Raw genomic sequence first — 18,420 nt, 5'->3', positions numbered from 1 at the left:
TTTGGTTCCCCTTTTGTTTCTAAGGTGGAATTAAGTTCAAAAAAAAATTTTTTTTAAACTTTTCAACTCTGCTTCCTAGAAGCGGTTGTTCATAGCTGACCGTTTGGTTCCATAGAGTCATAACTCATACTTAGTTATCTATACACTTGGCTACACTCTGGTTATCTGTATACCTGGTTGCACTTGGGCTGTACTCTGGAAGACCCTCACTTACCTCACCGAGAACCAGTCAGCTTAAAGTTAGCTGACAATACTAGACAGCCAAAAATGTAATATTGCTTCATACTGCCCTCACCATGCCTTTTATACTTGGTTATTTTTCTCTAAAAACCCTGCTATGAGACCTTTTAGATGTCGTAGGTAGGTCCCCAAGTCCTTACTGTGGTCGCTCAAATAAACCAACCGTATCTGAGGCTAGAGTCTGAGTGGTTTGTGTGGCTTTTTTCATACCAGAACATATGGGTTCAGGAGCTGTGTGTGTGTGTTAGGATCAGCACTAGTAACCACAGCTTTCAAAAGCTTGAGCCACGGCCGAGAGCTATGTGGAAGCGTCTGGCTTGACTAGTTGCAGCAGTTTTTTCAATGCTGTTAGGCTTCACTCCCAACCCAGTAACTGTCGGGCCTCTCCTACCCTCAGTGATGGCCAGGCGAGCAGCAGAGCTCACTGCTTGTGGTGCACACCTATCCTTACCTACTCCATGTGTTGTGGATCTCCCGGCTACTTTACAGATGCCGTGGGTGGGCTCAATAAACACGTGGCAATGTTGCCACACCACCCTACCAAGGACAGCTACACCAAGCCCATCCAATGTGCCAGGGCAAGGTCATAACCTCCTCTCTCTCTTCCAGGCCCTGAAGCGCCAGAGCTTGCTGGGCCTCTCCTTCTTCAATAGCATCCTAGCCCATGGGGACCTTCGAAACAACAAGCTGAACCAACTCTCGGTCAACCTGTGGCACCTGGCACAGAGGCATGGCTGTGCAGACACCAGAACCATGGTAAGCCTCAGGATCCCTTGCCAGACAGAGCGGTGCTGACTCTCACACAGCACCGGCAGCTCCTCAAGCTGCCCTGTCACCTGAAATGGGTGCCAGACCCCAGAATTCTTGTGTGCCCTTCCTAGTGCTAGAAAGCATTCCTGGTCGCTCCCTCTCAGGAAAAGCTACGTGCATGAAGATGTCACCCACTTCTGGCTGCAGCCAAGTCTGATTCTTCTCCTCTAAGACAAGTCTTAGGCAGCCGAGGCTATCCTTAAACTTGCTGTCTAGCCAAATGTGACCTTGAACTTGTAATCCTCCTGCTTCTACCTAGCTTTTGTGGTGCTGGAGATCAAACCCAGAACTTTGTACGCATAAGCACTTTGCCAGCTGAGCTGTGTCCCCAGCCCCCAAGTCTGAGTTTAATGGTACCCTGAGAAGATGGCTCGTCTTTAGCTAGGCTGGGGAAAGATCACATGGCTCTAGCCCTCAGGTCAGGGCTATGAAGCCAGATCCAAAATGGAGCTCTTCCTTCTAGGTGAAAACTCTGGATTACATCAAGAGGCGAAGCAAACAACCCGACATGAATCATCTGACTGAGCTGGCCCTGAGGCTCCCTCTGCAAACCAGGACCTGAGTCCCTGTCCCGCAGGGGTCCAGAGGGCCTGGTGCTGCTTCCTGGAAGACCTGCTTGGCTGCCATTAACTCCTCCTGGAATGTAGAAGGTTTTTGTTATTTTTACTTTTATAAAGATTGGTTTTAATCTTTCGCTTTCCATTATTCTGACAGCAGACAGGGAATTGACAGAGCATTAAAACCCACTCTTGTTCTTCAGATAGCAGCGTTTTGTTGTGTGTTGGCACAAGAGGCCTTCAGGTTCCCGGCCTGGGACCTGTGGGTGCTAGCAGCAGAGCAACCAAGGATGCAAGGCTGTGTTTTCTAGAGGGTGTTTTCATTTGCACATCACATCCGTAGGTTAGAAACAAGTGTCCTATATAAAACACCTTGGGGGACGAATAAATCCCAGCTTACGTACTGACTCCTTTCCGACCACAATACAAGGGAAAGTGAGGTCACATTTGGGACTCCTTGTAGACTCAGCAGAAATGTCCTATAACTAATGGTGTATGGAGGTGTCCACCTGTAACCCCAGCACTTCCGAGATGAAGAGGTGGAGGATGCCATGAGTTTAAGGCCAGCCTAGACAATGGAGACTGCAGTGCCCTTACTGTAACTGAGCAAATTACCCTTAAAGACCAGCCGTGCTCCCAACAGCTAGCCGATCACTTCTGGCTCCCAGAGAGCACGGAGTTCATGGCTGCCCTTCATGGCTGGTGGCTGTACTTTACTGTCCATGGCCAGCAGCACTGGCTGCTGATCCACAACCTGGATGCATTTTCATCCAAGCTTTGGCTCAGCTGTGCTGCAGGCTAGGCTGCCCTGGTACACATTTCAAGTTGTAGCTTCAAGTTGGGAGGCAGGACTGCTTGAAGCAAAGCCTGGGCAAAACACACACTCAAAACCATCTGTGCTTTAGAAATGGACTTTATTTATCTTTACTCTGAAACATACATGACTAACTTTAGAAAGCAGAAGTTAACAAACACTCTGGACAAGTGAAATGGAAGTTAAACAGAAACCATTTATATATAAACTCATGTGCTTAATAGTGTAAGAAGAGGGTTACTGTTGCAGATTTGGGGCCAATCTGACAAGTCCCTCTGCCCTAAGGAACTGAGAGAACTGTCTTCAAAAAGGCAGAAGGCGGTGCTCATTTGGTGGAATGCTTCCCATCATGCACAAGGCCCCACATAAAACTGAGTGGCAGTACAGGCCTGTAATCCCAGGAGAATCAGGAGTTCAAGGTCCCCAGTTACATGTTGGAGGCCAGCCTGGTATATATAAGCCCCAGTCTCAAAAACAAAAGTAAAAACCAGAGGCTGAAGAACACCTCTCCTGCATCAACAAACAGGCCAGAACTCAGAAGCTACTGTGGTACTGTTCAAATACGCCCAAGTGGCCTTTATTACCAAACTGTTTCTACTAATTCTATGAAAAATGACCAGCAAATGCACACACAATGCTTTGTAAGCCATTCTTCTGCCTCAAGGCTGCCCACGTAGGCTCCCTACGTTGGCCCAGCGAGTTTGCAGTACTGGGTTAACCTCAGCTTAGTGCCACATTTAGGTGCCCACACCACAGGGCTTCTGAATCATGTCGCTGGCCTGGGCAGAAGCATGGACTCCCAGCATCCCTCACCCGTGACTGACAGGCTGGTCTCTGTAACCCAGTCTCCATGGGATAGCAACTACTCCCACTAAGAGTATGAAGACCTTCTAGGAAATGAAAACACAGGGATGCTTCCGTGTCCTTAGTTTAACAAATTACAAGACTTCATGTGGATTTACTGGCTGACAGTTGCTGGTCACGATTCAGTGGTCCCTCTGGGCTAGGTCAAGAGGTCACCGAGACTAAGCTTCCTTGTGGGTGGCTCTGGTGAAAGTGTGGCACAGCTTCTAGAGGCTGCCTGTGTTCCTGCCTTGTAGCCTTTCCTTCCCAGCTGGCTGTCATGCCTTTCAAGTCTCTTCCACACTAACTCTTTTGCCACCTACCAGTTAAGGAATTTTGTGAAATACCTACTCAGGTAATCCACGATCTTATTTCAAATTCATCTGATAACTGGTGGTGGCATAAAGCGAGGTGGGGTGGTGACACATGCCTTTAATCCCAGCACTTGGGAGGTAGAGGTAGGTAGATCTGAGTTTTGAGGCTAGCCTGATCTACAGAGCATTCTAGGACAGCCAGGGATATACAAAGAAATCCTGTCTCAAAAAAAAAAAAAAAAAATCATGTGAATAGCAAGCAACCTTAATTCCCTTCTGCCGAGGGTATAGGGGAGGGGGATAGTCAGGCTTGCCATGACCTGAGTAGGACTAATAGCTTGCAGAGCTGAACGCATACTCTCCTTTAGGTGCTGACTGTGTCTAACTGGAAGAAACTTGGACAGGGTAGTCAGGTTGTGGAAAGGTGGCCTCAGGGTTCATGGGCTCAAGTGGAGACAGTGCAGAAATCAGCTCAAGAAAAGTGGTAGAAGCATGAGATTTGGATGACTGCTGAGCTCACCCTGAGGAGGCCTACAGCTTCCTTTGCTCATAGATTTCAATTCTTACAGAGCAAGGTGAGCAAACAGAGCACCTAAGTCAGTGCTAAGGTACGAAGCTACAAAATCAAGTCCTTTAGCACCGAGACATGTGTAGCAGCTACGTAAAAGGTCTGGCTCTCACACTTTGATCGTAGCTACCAAGGTGTATACTCAAATGCAGAACTCTGCCCTCTGAGAATGGAGGTGGCAGGATCTATGAAAGGTCAAGTCCACCTCAGGAAAGTGGCTTAAACACACCTGTAATGTGTGACATGACTCATGCCTAAGGGCCAGGGGAAAGGGTGGAATATAGGCAGTTGCCTCAGGCACAGCCTCAACTCTGCTGCCCATGCGGCAGTACTGCATAGGTACCCTCTCCCTGCCTTGCCTGAGGGGCATCTCCTTTACCACAGAGGCTGGTACAGAACAACACAGAGTTGAATGAAGCCAGAGAAGATTTCTAAGAGGCTGCTGGAAGTTTCTTTGGTTAGAAAGAGGGTCTGCTCCCCTCTCTGGAATGCCATGGGACTTTTGCAGCCTGGAATTGCTTCTGCTACCTTCCTACCAGCTTGATGGCACCAACACTGAAGATGGTGCTGGGAGAATAAACATCCTGGATGAGTGCAGCACCAACCCGTCCTCCCCAACCCTTGACACCTCTCCCCTCTCAAACACCAGTATTTCTGCCTGTGAGAGAGGAGGCCTACAATGAGATTGTCTATGTGAGGTGCCAGCCCAAGAGATAGGAAAATGTCCTTATCTGAACCTTGATGCCATACTGCCAAGAACTGGTGGAAGAGAAAGTTGTCCCGTGGAGCTCTGTTTCTGGAGTTCCCTGAAGCTTGCTGTAGAGTTCCTGGTGGGGATGGTGCCGGCAGCAGATGAAGCACCTTCCTCTCCATCCCTCCTTACATTGGATTTCATCACTTAAGTATCCAAGGTCTCTCTTTTGTGAACACAAACACGGATCACACTGCTGAGAATCTGCCATGGGTCGATATGCAGGATTGCCTAATGTCCAAAATGCCTTGTTTGAGATCCAGTCAGTACAGAAACATAAAATCCAAGCACAGCAGTCATTTGGAAGGATGACAGGCTGGAAAGAAGCCAGCTCAAGGTGTACCGGCCACGTCTGCCTGGCAAACCACACCTGCCGCCTGATAAGAGGGAAGGGAAACAAACTTGCTGGTCACCGTGGAAGTCATGGCCCAACACTTGCTTTCTCCGTTCACGGATCACTGAGTGACTCTGGGTGATTTATTCTTGATGGCACTTAACAGAAGGTGACCCTGGGTAGTTATATTACTTTATCCCTGAATTTTAAGTTGCGGCATCTGTAAAATGAAGATGAGAGTAGCACCCATTCCATAATTAAGTTTAAGTATATCAATGTAAGGAAAACACTTCAGTCAGGGCCCTACCTACACACAGCAACAACTGCTAGCTACTATTAAAATGCCGTCACCCAAGGAGATGGAAGGTTTAACACAGAAAACAGGAGGCTTTAGCCATTCACGCTGGCTCCTGACATAAACAGCCTCCACCCACTTGTGCAAAACTCATTGTGAATGGTCCTCAATGTCTGCACGTGACTTGTTCAACTTTGGCAACTTGACAGATGCCAAAACTGATCAGAAATGCAGTTTGAGGGTCAGGAAGGACAACAAAGTTTAATCTTGCAACTTGATAGCCTTGGAGGCGTTACGGTCAATGTAGAAGACCTTTCGGGCCTCAGGGAAGCCCAGGCCAGCCCCACGGCTGTACTTCAAGCTAATAGCCCGCTCATATTCCTGCTGCAGACTCTGCTGGAGCGTGTCCGTAGACTTCTTGTCCAGGGCCATGTTGAACCTGCTGGTCATGCTGCCAGGGCGGCTGAATGACGGAGACAGATGCTTAAAGCCACCCATAAGCTTCAGGAATTTCAGTTTCTGTTCTTCATTTTTGAAGCTGGCTGTGTCCCACTGGCCAAACTGTGTTCTCTGAGTGGAGAGTAAAAGGCTGTCATTGCCCTCGAAGATAAATGCTTCCCTTAGCCAAGCAATGGACTGTTTCACCCTTCCTAATGAGCTCTGAGGGATACGGCTACACACTCCCACATACAGGTGAGGAAATGAGGCCTATAGCTTAATGCGGGTGATATGTCAAGATGACTCCCAACTTGAGAATGACCAACCTGCAAGCCCACCATTGGCTTCTAACAAATGTGTCACTGCACACCAAGCTAATCAGCACTCTACTCTTTCTCCAAGACATGGTGACAGTTAAAACACTTCCCTCCTCTTCGTACATTCTCACTGCATTCACACTCCTTACCCAAAACACAGGCCACCTCACCTGACTTTGTAACACATCTCAACCTTCCCACAGTCCAGCCTGTGTTTTGTTGTTTGTGTGTTCATACACAGTGTGTGTGTACACATGTGGAGGTAAGAGAACAACCTTAGGGGCTGGTTCTTGCCTTCCACCTTATTTGAGACAAGATCTCTATTGATTTTTCTTCTGCATATACTGGGCTGGCCATACGCTTCCAGAGATCCTCCTGTATAGCCTGTGTTGTGTAGCAGTTCTCTGATTTTAAGTAGTTCATTCTGAGATAAGCCAGGAAGTAAACAACTCACAGGTCTCAGGCAGTCCCTTGAAAATTAGCAGGTTCACAAGCCCCCCCTTCCCCCTCAAGTTTGCATAAGCAGTAAGTTCTGCAGGCCTGTTGAACTGCTTGCAAGTTCTAGCTTTCATGAGTTCTTCCTCATGCTGGGGTGGACTTTTGGTAACACAGCTGCCCTTCAGTTATCCATACTCTTCTAAGTAACCTATACTCTTGCAACCTCAATAAACTAATATGTTCAGCAAGCTCTACTTTGGTGGTATCATCACTTTAGCCATTGGTTCCCTGTATAGGGAGAGTAGATGTTTGGTTGTTCCTCCGTAGATCAGTGTCATACAACAGAGTCTTACCTAGGAGTACTAGGACCACAGACACTTGTGCTATGTGTCTGGCTTTCATGCGGCTTCTGGGGATTCAAATTCAGGTCCTTATGTTTACTTGGGCAGCAGATGCTTTAACCACTGAGCCACTTCCCTCACCCTTCTCCTCACAGAAGTGTAGAGCACATCATCACCCTTCCCCCATCCTCAACATAAGAAAGCCCCCCCCCCCCACATGGCAATCACCAGCCAGCTATTCCTCTAGTCTGACAGCAGGAGGAGAGTCAGGAACCAGATGTGCTGTGTTTGCCAACAGCGTACAAATCTCCCTGTGCTAGAAAATGTGAGAGCTCTCCAAGACCCATTCCACCTCAGGTCTATGACTGGCTCAGGTCTCCAAGACTGGCCCTGAAGGTACGAAGCCTGGGATGAAGCCCCACCTGTGGTGGATCAAGTCACAACTTCTCTCTCTTAAGCCTCAAAGTCTGCCGAATGGGGCGACACCCCACACAAGGCAGCAGAGAACTGAGTCAGATCTAATGCCAAAGCCCCAGCATGCAATTCTCAGCACATGCTAGCTCCATACTGTACTGCTCGCCACCTGTCAGCTGCCCTCCACACTGCCTAGCAACTGCCTGAGCGCCAGAGGCCAGCCTAGCACTCATTTCCAGGTCGGTGTTGGGGGGATAATCAGAACAGGTGTCATTTACAGCTGCTGTGGATAAACTGGTGACATTCTCCCAGCTTCACGTGGCTCCCATGCAGGAATAAGTGTGGCTTTCTAGGCCTGCAGCCTCTAAGGCAGAGGCTGCCTGTAACATCACTTAGATCTAAGCCCACAGCCAAGGGTCGACTCAAGACTGCTGGTCCTGGCAGTCTGGCATCCCCACCAATGCCTCCACACCCAGGTGGCCAAGATCCTAGGAGATGAGGACATCTGAGTACCCCCGGCTGTCTCCAAGCCCCCATGCCCAGCAGCCAGGTTACTAAAAGATGGTGCCTGGAGCACTGGCTGAACAATAGTGCAGTGTCTTTCATCCTACTTATCCAACTTGCTATCCTATCAGTTTTGCTCAGCTGAAGAGAGAGAGAAGACGTGAAGAGGGAAGGTATGCAATGTAACGTATCCAGGACTGGAAATGTGGCTCAGTGGGAAAGTGTTCGCCAAGCATGCACAAAGCCCTGGCTCTCTCCCTGGCAATGTGCAAACTGGGCCTAGTATGCATGCGTGTAATCACAGCACCTAGGTGGTAGAGGCAGGATTAGGAGTTCAAGTTCATAGTTGCCTCTACAGTGAGTATGAGAGGCTACATGAGGCCTTATCTACACGAACAAAACTACAGCACCACCCCCAGGGCCACAGAAGGAGCCCCATTTCATAGTAATGGAAACTGAGGCTCTCCAAGAAGACACTAGAAAGTGGCAGTTAGTAACTGACCTCAGGCCTTCCATCCAAGTCAATGATGAGGCTAAGGACAGACAGACTGGTCTTCTCTCCAGTAACAAGTCCATGGCCACACCTCCCAAACACTGCAAAGTTTCCTTTTCTACCTTCTGTTCTCCTTCATACCCATGCTCTACAGGTCATCTCGTAGAAACTCCCCCATGGTCCTGGACTGGAATGCTGTGACACATTAGCTAGTTCCTGCTACCGCCATCAACCTGGCCTTTACAAAGGACCAGCCTGAGTCCACCCCAACTTTCGGGCCCTGCACTTAACACTGCCCGTATGCTAAGGACTGGTACCACCAGTGAGAGTCTTTGGGTGTCACCTGCTCTGGGAGGCCTTACTGGTAATCAGGTAGTACAGGACACCACCCACACTCACCCCTCCAGGCACTACACAGACTCTGATGAGGGTCCTGTGTACCTCCACCCAGCACGGTGCCGGCCCATGTGGAGGCCGCCTAGGGGCCGAGGTTGTAAAGCTGCCTGAAGGCACAGAGAGGCAAAGCTATGGCCAGGCCACACAGCCAAGACCATGGCCCTCACACCATCCCCCACCTGGCCTACCTTCTCAGATAGGGTCTGGATGTTTTCCAGTGGAGTCTTAAGAACTCTGGCCCCCACTCCCACGCCTCCTGCATACTCTCCACCGCCCCCCACGGGTACTTCCCACGACAAAGAGCCTCTTGTGATTACTCTGCAAGTCACCCCATTGTCCACAATAGGACGTGAAGTCTAGGGGCATATCTCAGTGGCCAGCTCCTTAGCAAGGAGACCAGCACCCCTGCAGAGGGAGTGAAACTGGCTCAGACCAATTCCAGGCCTGGCCAGCTGGGCACCTTGGGTTCTGGTTGTCAAGCCCACCACAGCGAACCCACCGTCCACTTTTTGGGTTCTGAAGCCTCTGTCTTGCCCGACTCACGATCAATCTCTTCTTGCAAGGCCTTCCGTCTCACCTATGCAAGGACAGGAGAAAACAAACAAACAAACAAATGAATAAATAAAAGGGGGCAGTGAGAAGTGCTCTACTGCACAAAGGTGGGGCGGAAGACCATGAGCTTCACTCTGCTCCAAAGTCCAGAGCACACAGGACACTCTGGCTAATAGTTGGTCCCCTGGCCTGAAACATTTGTCTTGGGCACAATTTCTTGACAAATGATTTTCCTGTAATAGACAGTGATCCACCTTTAGCAGGAGAACATACTGTAAGAGTGATGTGTGTGGAAACTTGTCTACGCAGAGATGCCGAGCAAAAGGCCCTCTTTTGTGTAGTATATACTGCGGTCAATTTCCATGAGGACAGCATTCCTTTCTGGAAGCAAGGCAGACACAAACTGGAATCTCAGCCACCCTGCTAACAGACTGTCAAGCCTTGCAAAACTCGGTTCACCTTTCTGACCTCTGGATTATTCATCTGCAGAAGCTGTGAAGCTTGTGGTCTAGGAAGAAGCAGAAGCATCCATGGCAGAGCACTGGGCACTCTCGAGCTAGGCCACCTCAGGGCCTCTGCTGGCACACTAGCAGCCCACATTGCACTGTGGCACTCTCGGGCTAGGCCAGCTCAGGTGCCGGCACAGCAGTATCCTGCAGGGCGTTCGCTTCCTTCCCAAGGATTGAGGTCTAACTTTGATTCCCCTTTACCTACCACGGACTTTGAAATGAGGGGACCTGCCATTCAGTTCAAAACACAAAATCTGTAGCGGCTGCTATAGAGGAGAAAACCAGGGATGAGGTTAACAGGTGAGTATTCGCCACAACAGAAGCAGTGAGTGGCCAGAACTGCACGCTGCCTGACTCCCCTGTCTCAGTCACACACAGTACAAGGCAAACTGGAAGCACCCAGGAGGAGCTCACTTAGGACAGTAGGTGGGAGAATTCCAGGTTAATTTCCTCTCAGAGATGTTCTCTTCCCATTTCACACACAACCACAACCAATTTTCAGTATTTATGGGGAAATCAGAAGGGAAACTTGAGGCTACCCTCTGACAAGCCTCAGAGAATACATTTAGTAGGCAGAAAACCATAAAGTCCAAGAGCTCTGCACATAGTGGGTATGGGGCTGCTTAGCATTTGGCTGTGTCCCAGGAGGCTAAAGAGACCTAACAGCAGCCAAGGGACAAGGCCTGGAAGAGTTGGGGCCCCATGGCTGGCCCCTCTGCATAGTGTCCTGGGCACTATAGCACCCCTGTCCTTGGCCCTTTCAAGCACAGCACTCCTGGCCCTGCAAGGTTAGGAGCCCTGGAGGCCAGTGGTCCTTGCCTGCCCTGGAAAGGCTCTAACACATCACTCTCTTGGTCCTCCTCTTGGCTAGAGTATGTATCACCCTCCTCCAAGTACAGTTCCCCCCACGCCCACAGCGCCACAGCAGGTCTGGCACATCACCATCTCTTCTGAGTGGCCCTCTTCACTTGATAGAACTCTATCATCCCTTCTCTCCTAAGGTGGACATGAGGACCTGTGAGGCAGGGCTGTCCAATCTCTGTCATAGGGCTGCCTCAGCAGGTGCCATGGGGACCAGGTGTCAGCCACCTGGGCCTGTGACTCCTTCCAACACCCTCCTGCCTTAGTCTCCACAGCCGCCTACGAAGACCCACGCTGATTCACCGAAGAGAAGAGTAAGCAGCTGGTGAAGCATGGACTAACATCAGGCTCCTCAGTCTTGCCAGGCCCTAGGGTCAAGGAACATAAACACATCCCTGCTCCCCAAAGTCTGCATCCCACACAGGGGTCTGCACATGACAAACTAGTCTCTAAGATCACTCTCTCAAGCTGAAATAGTGGCCATACCCCATGTGCATGGCTGGGCATGTGTGCCTGCTCTGGCTGCACAGTCACAGGCCCCCATCTTCCCGACACTCTGCAATGGGCTACATGATAGGGCCTACCAGGACACTCAGAAACAGTGACAGCAGCTTTGGGATCCCCTGGCCAGAGGTGGAGGAGAGCACAAGTTTACCTGCCCCTTAGAGGTGTGCCATGGAATTGGACAAGAGGCTTTCAGAGACCCTGATTCCTCTAAGCCCAGGAACTGTGGTCTGGAGGATGGTGAGGGTGTCTAGGGAGTGAAAAGAGGTAAGACAGTACAGGACAGGCTGGGCCCTACCTTATCTATGCAGGCCTCATCCATGTTGCCTTTCTTTTCCAATACCACCTCCAAGTCTGTGTCTGACTCCTGCAAAGAAGGGAGATATTAGCTCAGGCAAGCCGTGAACAGCCCCAGCACAGCATCCACTGAGGAGGGTCAGACAGTCCAAGAAAGACCCGAGAGCATGGCAGCACTAGTTTCTGCCACCCAGACAAAACCTCAGGCAACAAGGCCCTTTTATGCCTCCCCCAGCAAGTGGTGGCATTAGGCCAGATGACAAAGCTGAGGCTCGGAAAGGTAAAGGGGGAATGACCAGGTCACCCTGCAGCTCAGTGACAGGGCCAACTTGAATCCAGGTCTCCTTACTCAATGACTAGTGTGCAACTGAGTTACCCTTGGCTTGCTGATGGCCTATCAGGGGTCTTCCTAACCATTTTTATCCAGGTCCTCAGGGTACCCTCTAACTGCAGGCTGGGGGCAGTCAGTCCCAGGTCCATCATAAATGACAACTGCCAACAGCTTTTGCATCCCTTTTTTAGAGTGCTGTGCTTGGCCCCAGTGTCATGGAGATGATGGGGAGGGAGCCTTCCTTCCCCCTCCTTATCCTCCTGGCCTGACCTGTATGACTCAGCAAACTGTGCGGTGGTCTGGAAGATGTGAGACAAAAGGGATACCTTACACTGGTCTCCTGGGGGAAAGAGGTCCTAAAATTGAATGAGAACTAGATGTACACCTGTGGGTTCATCTTGCCCTGATTTTCGTGTATGTTGCGTGCACACACGTGAGGTAAATGGTGCCTTCCTCTACCAGTCTTCTCTCCAGGGCCTTGAGATGGGGTCTCTCAAAGGAGCAGAAGCTAGGAATCTTGCCTGCATCTCCCTCCCCACCAACGCTGAGGTCACAGGCACATACTGCCATGCACAGCTTTTCAGGTGACTACTGGGGATTAGAACTCTGGACCCAATGCCTACAGAGCAAGCACTCTTACCCACTGAACCATCTCCCTAGCTCTGAGTTTCTGAAGAAAGAGCAGTAGGGTCAGCTTGCCAGCATGCCTGATCGACCTCAGCTTACCCAGGACCCACATCATGAAAGAGCGAACAGTCTCTCTCAAACTGTCTTCTGACTTCCACACACGAGCCTTGAGTGGTGAAACACAGTCTAATGCCTGAGGACGAAGCTGGGAGAATGCCAGCAAACAAAACCACCCTGCAGGCCCCAACACAGAGCCATTCCATCCCGACCCCATCCCAACCTATCTCTTACAGGTGCTCCTCAGTAAAAGTCCATCGTCACATGAGGCCAAAGGGCTATGGCTGGCACGGAGCTGGAGAAGCCAGGTCTTGCTCCTTTGAAGATGGTCATTTCCTGGGTTGCCGAGACACTGGCTTTTAGGAAAGACACAGTGGCATCTCCTGACATACTCAGGGATTTCCTGAGCAAGAAGCAACACTGCCTGAGTTTGAGCCCCAATTCTACTTGGTCTCAGCTGGGTGACTTGAGACAAGCTCCCTTCGGCTTCACACTATCCTGTCTGTGAGATGGGGAGGGGCAGGACAGCTTCCTTACCAGACTTGTGGATGAAGCTAAGAGCTCAGAGCACCAGGTACACAACATAATCCCTATAGCCTATAGCCGACAGCCACAGATATCAGGCTATCTCAAACTATCAGGCTCCTGGGAGGAAGACAGCAAGTGACAAGAACACAAGCCGTTAAGACATTTATATAAAACATTGGTTCCCTGTTTATGAATAGTGAAGGAAACCTGCACCACTGGGGACAGTACAGGATCCAGTTTTCTAGAAAATAGATGGCTCCTATCCTTTTCTAGTATGTATGAACATGCATGTTTGCATGCATGCATGCTCATGTGCAAACATGTATGCACTGGGCTGCTGTCAGCTACATGCACAAGTACCCCACTGACACATGTGTAGGCACTCAAATGACAGCCCCACCCCAGGACCCAAGGAAACCCACCTCTTCTTCCTGCCAGAGGGCTTCCTTTACTGTACTTTCCTTCCTCTTCTTCTTCTTCTTCCTTTTCACAGCCAGATCTTCAGCAACTGGCTGCTCCACCTTGTTCTTGGATTTGACTTTCTTCTTCCCAGGGGCCACCAAGCTCTCTATTGGGATGTAGTCCACAGTCTCACTCTTGACAGATTTCCCATTTCCTTTCTTCAGTCTGTGCGTGGAGAACTTGGAGCTGAGCAGGGGGATGTCTCCCTCCTGGTGGGTCTTCTTCTTCTTCTTCTTCATGCTGTGATCTCTGGGGCTCCCCTGCTTCCTTTTCTGCCCCAAGGCTGCCTCCTCCTCAGCCTCTGTCCCCTCTGTGCATGGGAAGCTCAGGGACTCCTCATCTTCACAGAGCCAATAGTCCTGGAGAGGAAGGGCTGCATCGTCGGGAAACTTCTTATCCTTCCTGTGCTTTTTGGACTTCTTACCAGCTTTGCTTACCTCCTCGGCATGCTTGGCATCTGGAGAGGTCTTCAGCCCCGAGACTCGGGAGGCAGCAGTCTGCAGTAAGGACTTCTGCCTCTTCTTTTTCTTCTCTCCGATAAGGCATTCGGCCGACTGCTCAAGGACCGGCCTTCGAGGGCTGGACGCCTTTTTTTGTCTTGCCTGTGTGGGCTCAGGCTTCAGGTGCTCCTCCAACTGAGCGCCAGAGGATTTTTTTTTCTTCTTTTTCTTGCACAGTGACATCTCGAGGACCTGCCCTTCATCCACAATGTTAGAGGGGCATGTGGTCCTTGGAGGAGAAACATCTACAAAATAATCGTTACTGTTTAAGACTGAGTATTGAGTCTCTGGTTCTGTGACGTCTATAACCAGCGCCTTCTTTTTCTTCTTCTTTTTCTTCTTCTCTGGGAGCTGTGGGACCAAGGCTGCTTCCTGAGTCTTGCTGACCATTCCTGAGAAAAACAGAAATAATGTAATTTATCTGTTTACCCGTCCCAGGCTGTGGTCCCAAAGTTCTTCTGAGTGGGTAGTTTGACGTGGGGGAATGGGGAAAACAGCTCCCACTGAGCAAGCGGAAAGACAACTAAATGGCCGGGAGTATAAATCCAGATGGCCCTACATTCAAACTGAAACTAGTCACTCAACTTGACTGAATGTCAGTTTCCTTTTCTGGGAGGAAATAACATCCATCTTCAAAGAGGTGCCAGAGAACCTACAGAAAAGGCTTTGAGCACTGCTGATTCCTTGTCTGCCATCAACCTGAAACCCCCAGACTCAAATTCAACACATATTTGCCTACCCAAGCCAGCCCTACAAGACCCAACTGTGATCAAACCATTTGCTGGCTTCCACGGCTTTTCTTTTAACAGATGAAGCAAATTCCAAGCAGCCTGCCTCACCGCCTTCCACCAGATCCAATTAAGTGGCACAGTTAACAGTCAACCCCTTCCTCTGGCTCATCTATATAAAGCGTTCCTACTCTAGGTCTAGAAATGAATCCCCATCCCCCGACTTTTACCATTCCAAGCTACCTAACAAGGTGGCACAGTGAGGCAAGCCCTAGCCAGGATCCAAACACTTGGGACAAATGGAAACTCTGGTATACTCCTTCTTGCCTTACACGCTTGGCTTCTCTGGACCTCATTTTTATCATCCTTATAAAGGTTGAACCAGAAGGTACACAAGTTGGGGGCTTCCCCAGTTTGTAAGCCATATTTACTGTCTTCAATTTCAAAGTGATCGCCAGCAACTAATGAGTGGCAATAATACATCCAGGCCTTGATTACCTAATTCTCCTCAGGAAAACAGAAGCACATAGAGGAATTTTTTTCTAAGGTTTATTTATTTATATACATTAGTCTGCCTGCATGAAAGCCTGTACGCCAGAAGAGGGCACAGGATTACATTTTAGATGGTTGTGAGCCACCATGGGGTTTCTGGGAATTGAACTCAGGACCTTTGGAAGAACAGCCAGTGTGCTTAACCTCTGAGCCATCTCTTAACTCAGAACATGGCAGTTCTCCCACGTGATCACATCCACAAACCTTCTATGTCTGTGTGATCCAGCTGGAATACAAACATGCTTTTAATCCAGGAGACGGGCAAACATATCTGAGTTCAAGACCAGCCTGGTACAGAGCAAGTTTCAAGTAAAGAAAAGCTTAGGTCCAGGCATGGTGGTACCCAAAGAATGAAGGTAAAGCTAGTTTGTAGAAGGAAGCACCCATGTTTGAAATTGATGTTTGAGTGGCAGAAAAAGTGACGAATCAGAGAAGGATATGCCCAACTCTCATGAGAACAGGGAGAGGAGGAAACCTACTTACGGGTGCAACACTGAGAATGAGAGAGAGGAGGCAGTTTGCCAGGAGTTTTACAGAGAGAGGTTTAATAAGAGAACAAACTTAAGACACACGTGAAGACAGAACGAGCCAGAGAATGAGAAGGAGCCAGATTAGAAAAGATTGCTGGAGTTAGTCTGAGGCCAACCAGAGCAATTCAGAGAAAAGCCGGATCGAATTAGCTGGGAGAACAGTTTGAGCCAGAACATCGGAGTTGAGCCAGCCAGCTACGAGCTCAGAAAGAACAAGAAAGGGTGAGCTTATTAAGCAGTAAAAGTCTCACAGGCAGAAAGAAAACATTCTAGGTTAGATGGTACGGAGGCTAGAACCTTCGAGGACTGGGCCTAGGTTAGCAGACCGACGAAGTAGGTTTCCAAGACAACAACTGAAACAGGCGAACAGAAGTTCCTTTTAGAGAAGCACTTCTAGCAAGCGGTGGAGACCGCAATACATGGCTTTTGCTGCTGTCACCAGTCTGGTTCTTGCTATTCCCCGGACTGGAGACAAAACATGAGAGGCTTCGGGGGGGGGGGGGGAGGAGGTGGAAATTAGGAGGCCAGGAGCCTCTCCAACCTGCACCCCTCTTTGGCTTCAGAGCTCACAGGGTCCGCACAGGACCCAGCTCACTCTTGGCAGCTTCAAAGATGCAGGCCAGGTCTGAACTATAGTTTAAGTATATTCACACCTTACTTTAAATGGGGCACAGGAGAGTCCTGGGCCCTCCCACATCAATTGTTAACCAAGAAACTGCCCCCACAGATGTGCCTTCAGACCAAGATTATGAAGGCATTTTCTCAACTGGGAGTTCCTCTTCCCAACTGCCTCCGGCTTGTGTCAACTTGACACAACTAACCAACACAGTGCCCAGTTGTCAAGAAAATGTCTGAACATGGTTTTCCAGCTTGAGCGATAGGATGGTGGTGCCAACCCTTGAGACAAAACTGGAGGGTGACAGATGAAACAGTAATACACTGAACAGGTGTATGTGTGGGTCTGAAGCAAAGGTGTGATGCTGGCCAAGATGGAAAGCATAAACAGGATTTCAGGGATGGTAATTAAGAAGAGAACAGACAGCTGGGTGTGGTGGCCCACGCCTGTAATCCCAGCACTCAGGGAGGCACATCTCTGTGAGTCTATCAAGGGAGTCCAGGGCAGCCAAGGCTAAACTGAGAAACCTGTCTCAAAAAACCAAAACCAAAACCAAACCAAAACAAAACAACAACAAAAAAGGAGAACCGACTGGACCTCAAGACATACTTTCAGAGGACAGAGGAAGGGGACTCAGAAAGGAGAGAGAGCCATGGTGGTGTCAAGTTAGACAATGCTGCAGTATTCCTGGAGATGGCCAAGAGAGATGACCAGGATAAAAAAAAAAAAAGCACCAGAAGTCAGCCATTCTGCCACCCAGCTAGCATCCTTTTGCCATCCCTGTAACTAACTGTACAGGTACCCACTTTCGTGAGAAACTGAAACAAACCTACCCCTATCACCTGCAAACACATGCTTTCTTCAACAAGGCTTTGTTTTTAAGACCAAAGTTTGGCTACACCACCCGGCCTGGTCTGCAACTCAGGATCCTCCTGCCTCGGTATCCCGCGTGCCTGGATTACAGACGTGGGTCACTACGCCCAGTCTTAAGGCACTTTTAAGTTCCCGCGGTGCTCACAGGCCTCAGAGACGTTAATTCACTAGGTCCCAAAGTCAGCAAGAGGCAAAGCACGGATTCAAGCCCAGAGGAGCGTGTGCTCTCCTCACCAACTACAGGCTGCGAGCTAGGGTCACAAACGCGGGCCGACTTCAAGGCGGGAAGGCTTGGGGAGAAAGCAAGGGCCGCGGGCGAGTCTGGGGTGACTGATCTTTGTTTCCTCTCCCTCACCGTGCAGACCCCACTCCCCGGCCGCCCCGTGCCACCCGCGCTCACCTGGTCTAGCCTCAGGCCAAGCCTCCCCAAATGAGAGCCCGCGCTGCCGCGACCCGGAAGTCAGTTTCGAGCTTCTGGCCCGACCCCTCGAAGGAGGTCTTCTTCCGGGTTGCGGACTGTCGGAGTCCGTGGTTGCTGTAGAAACCGCGTCCATGGCGGCGCCCAGACAGACGTTCAGCCGCATCGCGCCCCGCGAAGAGGCGGGAGGCTCTGCCGACCTGTCGGCCACTACGCGGACGCCTGTGCCCGCAGTGCCGCCCGGGTCCCCCGAAAGTCTCGTGTCGCCCGTGCAGGTCGCCGAGCCGCCGGGGAAGAACCTGTGGGAGCAGATCTGCGAGGGTAGGCTGACCGGGCTGGGCGGGACCCGCGGGGACGCGCGTTCGGAGCCTCTGTGCGCCAGGCGGGTGACGCGAGCGGCCCGACTAGCAGAGCCTCGGGTCCACACGCGGAGAAACAGGCTGGCGGCGGTCTGGATCCCGGTGCGACCTCAGGCAACAGGCATGCAGGAGGAAACCAAGTCAGGGAGTTGCGTGGTGTGGAGTTTCGGGGAGAGATCCTCATCGCCCGCAAATATCCGGATGGAAAGCAGGGAGTGGACGGGCTCTGTTGACAGGCTCCGGTAATTT

General features: G+C 50.3%; 3 protein-coding genes across 3 annotated transcripts in view; 2 read left to right on the top strand and 1 right to left on the bottom strand.

Annotated features, from left to right (window-relative positions):
* Vps35l (VPS35 endosomal protein sorting factor like) overlaps positions 1–1,809 on the top strand; it is a 102,086-nt gene extending 100,277 nt beyond the window's left edge. The window contains exons 30-31 of the mRNA XM_021648788.2: positions 850–996; positions 1,514–1,809. Coding sequence (XP_021504463.2) covers positions 850–996; positions 1,514–1,612 — 246 coding nt within the window. The 3' untranslated portion in view covers positions 1,613–1,809. The remainder of the gene's footprint in view (positions 1–849; positions 997–1,513) is intronic.
* Positions 1,810–2,504: 695 nt separating this feature from the next.
* On the bottom strand, positions 2,505–17,978 carry Knop1 (lysine rich nucleolar protein 1). Its single transcript, XM_021648779.2, has 5 exons — positions 17,795–17,978; positions 13,556–14,487; positions 11,592–11,660; positions 9,367–9,444; positions 2,505–6,096 (listed from the first exon to the last, which is right to left on the bottom strand). Exons 1-5 carry the CDS (start codon positions 17,976–17,978, stop codon positions 5,788–5,790), a joined length of 1,572 nt encoding a protein of 523 aa, XP_021504454.1. The 3' UTR covers positions 2,505–5,787.
* Positions 17,947–18,420, top strand: part of Iqck (IQ motif containing K) — a 108,028-nt gene continuing 107,554 nt past the window's right edge. The window contains exon 1 of the mRNA XM_060366955.1: positions 17,947–18,133. Within this exon, the coding sequence (XP_060222938.1) occupies positions 17,947–18,133 (187 nt within the window). The remainder of the gene's footprint in view (positions 18,134–18,420) is intronic.

Source organism: Meriones unguiculatus, chromosome 14 (genome assembly GCF_030254825.1).
Source record: "Meriones unguiculatus strain TT.TT164.6M chromosome 14, Bangor_MerUng_6.1, whole genome shotgun sequence".
Taxonomy (NCBI): Eukaryota; Metazoa; Chordata; class Mammalia; order Rodentia; family Muridae; genus Meriones; species Meriones unguiculatus.
This window is presented reverse-complemented; position numbering and strand designations above follow the sequence as displayed.

Excerpts from the sequence above, each read along its gene's own strand:
- Knop1 (XM_021648779.2), bottom strand. The coding sequence starts at position 17,978 with ATGCGGCTGAACGTCTGTCTGGGCGCCGCCATGGACGCGGTTTCTACA. Across the intron at positions 11,661-13,555 it reads CCCTCTGGCAGGAAGAAGAG|GAGTCAGACACAGACTTGGA; the intron begins GTGGGTTTCCTT and ends CCTTCTTTGCAG. Across the intron at positions 6,097-9,366 it reads CAGAACCCAAAAAGTGGACG|AGAACACAGTTTGGCCAGTG; the intron begins GTGGGTTCGCTG and ends CTCTCCACTCAG.